The 2,936-nt window shown below is 51.0% G+C and overlaps 1 protein-coding gene across 9 annotated transcripts in view; it reads left to right on the forward strand.

The window, feature by feature from the left end:
* The window catches only part of LOC119332330 (sodium/hydrogen exchanger 8-like), a 17,129-nt gene that overhangs the window by 9,849 nt on the left and 4,344 nt on the right, over positions 1 to 2,936 (forward strand). For 6 of the 9 annotated variants that reach the window (XM_037605509.1, XM_037605511.1, XM_037605514.1 and 3 more), the window contains 4 exons: positions 1,506 to 1,690; positions 1,816 to 1,866; positions 1,946 to 2,053; positions 2,524 to 2,749. In XM_037605509.1, the coding sequence (XP_037461406.1) occupies positions 1,506 to 1,690; positions 1,816 to 1,866; positions 1,946 to 2,053; positions 2,524 to 2,749 (570 nt within the window). Of the gene's footprint in view, positions 1 to 1,505; positions 1,691 to 1,815; positions 1,871 to 1,945; positions 2,054 to 2,523; positions 2,750 to 2,936 lie in introns of all 9 variants that reach the window. The other 3 variants (XM_037605512.1, XM_037605510.1, XM_037605513.1) reach the window with 3 other exon arrangements.

The raw sequence follows: 2,936 nt of genomic DNA on the forward strand, positions 1-2,936 counted from the left end.
TCCTCCTATACCGAAAAAGGCTTTCGCCCTGCTTTACATATAAAGCAACTACCACCAACAGCTCGATACAAACTCACACCACCCCAACACATGCACACACCCAAGGCGGATACACCAGCGCTGAGCGCAGCGACACCACCCCTACCACTACAAGAGCTACCAGGGTTCTCCGCCGTTAACACGCCAACACGAAGAGATGAAGCTGCATATGACGACCCGTGCGCTCCAAAGCAGTGCCTTCAGGAAGGATACGACGCCAGAGCGCCACCATTGCCTGATCCAAGGATGAGGGTTTCCCCTGGAGCAACACGACAGACAATGAGGACTGTGGCGATGCCTTCAAGAAGGGAACGAACATCGCCACCGCCAGCCTGCCCGAAGACGAAACAAATTTTCACCCCGGCCCACACTCATCGCCCCCGACATAGACATAGATACGGACGCCGCACGTCCGCCGCCGATTGTCACACCGCCACGCCGCCCACACGGCTATGGCCACCGGGCAGCACCTGAGCACGGGCTCCGCCCACGAGCCCCACGTTCCCACCACCAGAGCCGTCACCCCGGCATCCAAGACCACCCCACCCACATCAACATGGACCATCGACGATCTTGCCGGAAAAGCAGGCCCTTTTGGTAAGACTGGGGCCCCGCTGGCTGGAGCAGGGCAGGGGGAGGCCACCGGCAGCTGCCGGCCACGCCACAGCCGCCGCGCCATTTCTCTAACCGGGGTTAGGTCGCCATCGCCACCCCTGGCAACAGAAACACCCATAGGCACCCCTGCCACCGAGGCCAGCCAAAGACGAGAAGCGCTGAGCCGCCATGCTCCACCCGTTGGACGGGTCGCCAACCGCAGAACTGAACGCCCCATGAATCAGAAGGAGGGGGTCAAACCACCGCCACTGCGCCGCCACCCCGACCAGCCGAGGGGGGCCCGGTCAGGGCAGCCGCTCGCAGCCCTAGCCACCCGCGGCCTGCGTCGCCGTGAGGTTAGATCTGGAAGAGCCGCCGCCGCCACCGCCGTCCCCAACCTCTGGTCTGCACCAGCACCACCTGCTGCAGCCACGGCAGCGGCGGCCACCTGGAGCAAGATCTGGCCGCGCCGGACCAAGCCGCCGCCATCTCAGGCAACGCAGGCACGCCACCCACCTAACCGCCCGCCGGGCCGCCGTGGAGCCCGGCCGCAGCGCCACGTACGGGCCCGGGGTGCCGGCCTGCGCCAACATCGCCCGAGCGGGAAGAGACAGGGCCCCGCCGCCGCCAGCGACGGCAGGGCTTTGCCCGGCCGCGCTCCCGGGCGATGGCGAGGGGGAGGAAGGGAGAGGGAGGGGGCGGCGGTGAGGGTTAGGGTTGGCCTCCGGATTGCCTCGCGGGAGGTGACGTGGAGGTGAGTTGGTCTCTTCCTTACCAATTCCTCGCTTTTTCTCCTCCTATATGTAGCATGTTATACAATCATCGGGGAATTCAGTAAACCTACTCATTCCGTTTATCGCTTGCTCTTTCAGGCACTTCATGGGGGTTTCTTCTTCTGCTCTATTTCTATGTACAAATGGCACGGGCTGCAGTTGTCGGTGCTCTGTATCTTTTGTTGCGCTACTTTGGGTATGGTTTGGACTTAAAAGAAGCCATAATTATTGTTTGGTCTGGGCTGCGAGGTGCTGTTTCCCTATCATTAGCGCTGTCTGTTAAAGTAAGTTATATTCATGCACCACTTGACCATCTCATTTGTCTCTTATTATCACTATATTAGTCTACTTTTGTTCAAAAAATTAATCTATGATAATAATTTGAGGTTACTGGGTTACTTTTTACCAGCGTGCTAGTGATACAGCTCAACCTTTTCTGAAACCAGAAGTCGGAACAATGGTAGGTTAGTTTTTCCTGACAAAATACAAAATCAGAAAATTTAATTTGAGCAAGGCTTATTTTATCCATCTTTTTGTAGTTTGTGTTCTTCACTGGCGGCATCGTGTTTCTGACACTAATATTGAATGGTTCTACCACACAATTTTTGTTGCACGCACTTGGTATGGACAACCTGTCAGTAACAAAGGTTAGCTTTACAAATTACAAGTTTCATCTGTGGTTTTTTTAACCTTGGAGTTAAAGAATTTGCTTTTCTGTGTGCTAATAAGAAATCTTTTGACTCCTCTTTCATTTTCCTTAGATTAATTAGTAAATAGGAAGATTATATGGTGTGATTGTTACACATATTTTATTTCTGTGCCTATGAGTTCAGGGTTGGTGGATTAGCATCTTACATAACCATGGCATAAAAATGATTAATTTCTCTTTCAGTTGAACCTATTTGTAAGTCCAAAAGGTGTTCTGAGCCTTGCTTGCTATTTAGTTAGACCTCTTCATCCAGCAACTCCAAGGAGTAGGTTTTGTGTGACTGATACCTTGTTGCTTCCAGAAATATTAGTACTTTATCGTTTCACATGTGATTGATGATATGTATGTAGTATAGTAATGTTCTGCTCAGGCTCGGCATAAAATTATATTCTGATTACTGGTGCACAGCTTCGCATGTTGAATTATACTAGACATGAAATTCTAAACAATACATTAGAAGCTTTTGGTGATCTCAAAGATGATGAGGAGCTTGGTCCTGCTGACTGGGTTACAGTTAAGAAATATATCACAGGCTTGAGTAACTTGGAAGATGAACATGCACATCCACATGATGACAATCATGATCACGTACATACCATGAATTTAAAGGATGGTCGAGTGCGTCTTTTGAATGGTAGGCACCCCCCCCCCCCCACCCCCAGTTTGTTTGCTTTTCTGTTTTTGCCCCTAAATAGTTGGCTTTATATTTCGTCCATAATTCTATCTTGTCTCCGTATTTTATGGAGATGTTTAGTTTCATACTAAATGCAGTCAGTTAACAAAGATTTTTTTCCTTTTTGTAAACATTGCTTTCAGGTGTG

The sequence above is a fragment of the Triticum dicoccoides genome, chromosome 7A (genome assembly GCF_002162155.2).
Source record: "Triticum dicoccoides isolate Atlit2015 ecotype Zavitan chromosome 7A, WEW_v2.0, whole genome shotgun sequence".
Lineage (NCBI taxonomy): Eukaryota > Viridiplantae > Streptophyta > Magnoliopsida > Poales > Poaceae > Triticum > Triticum dicoccoides.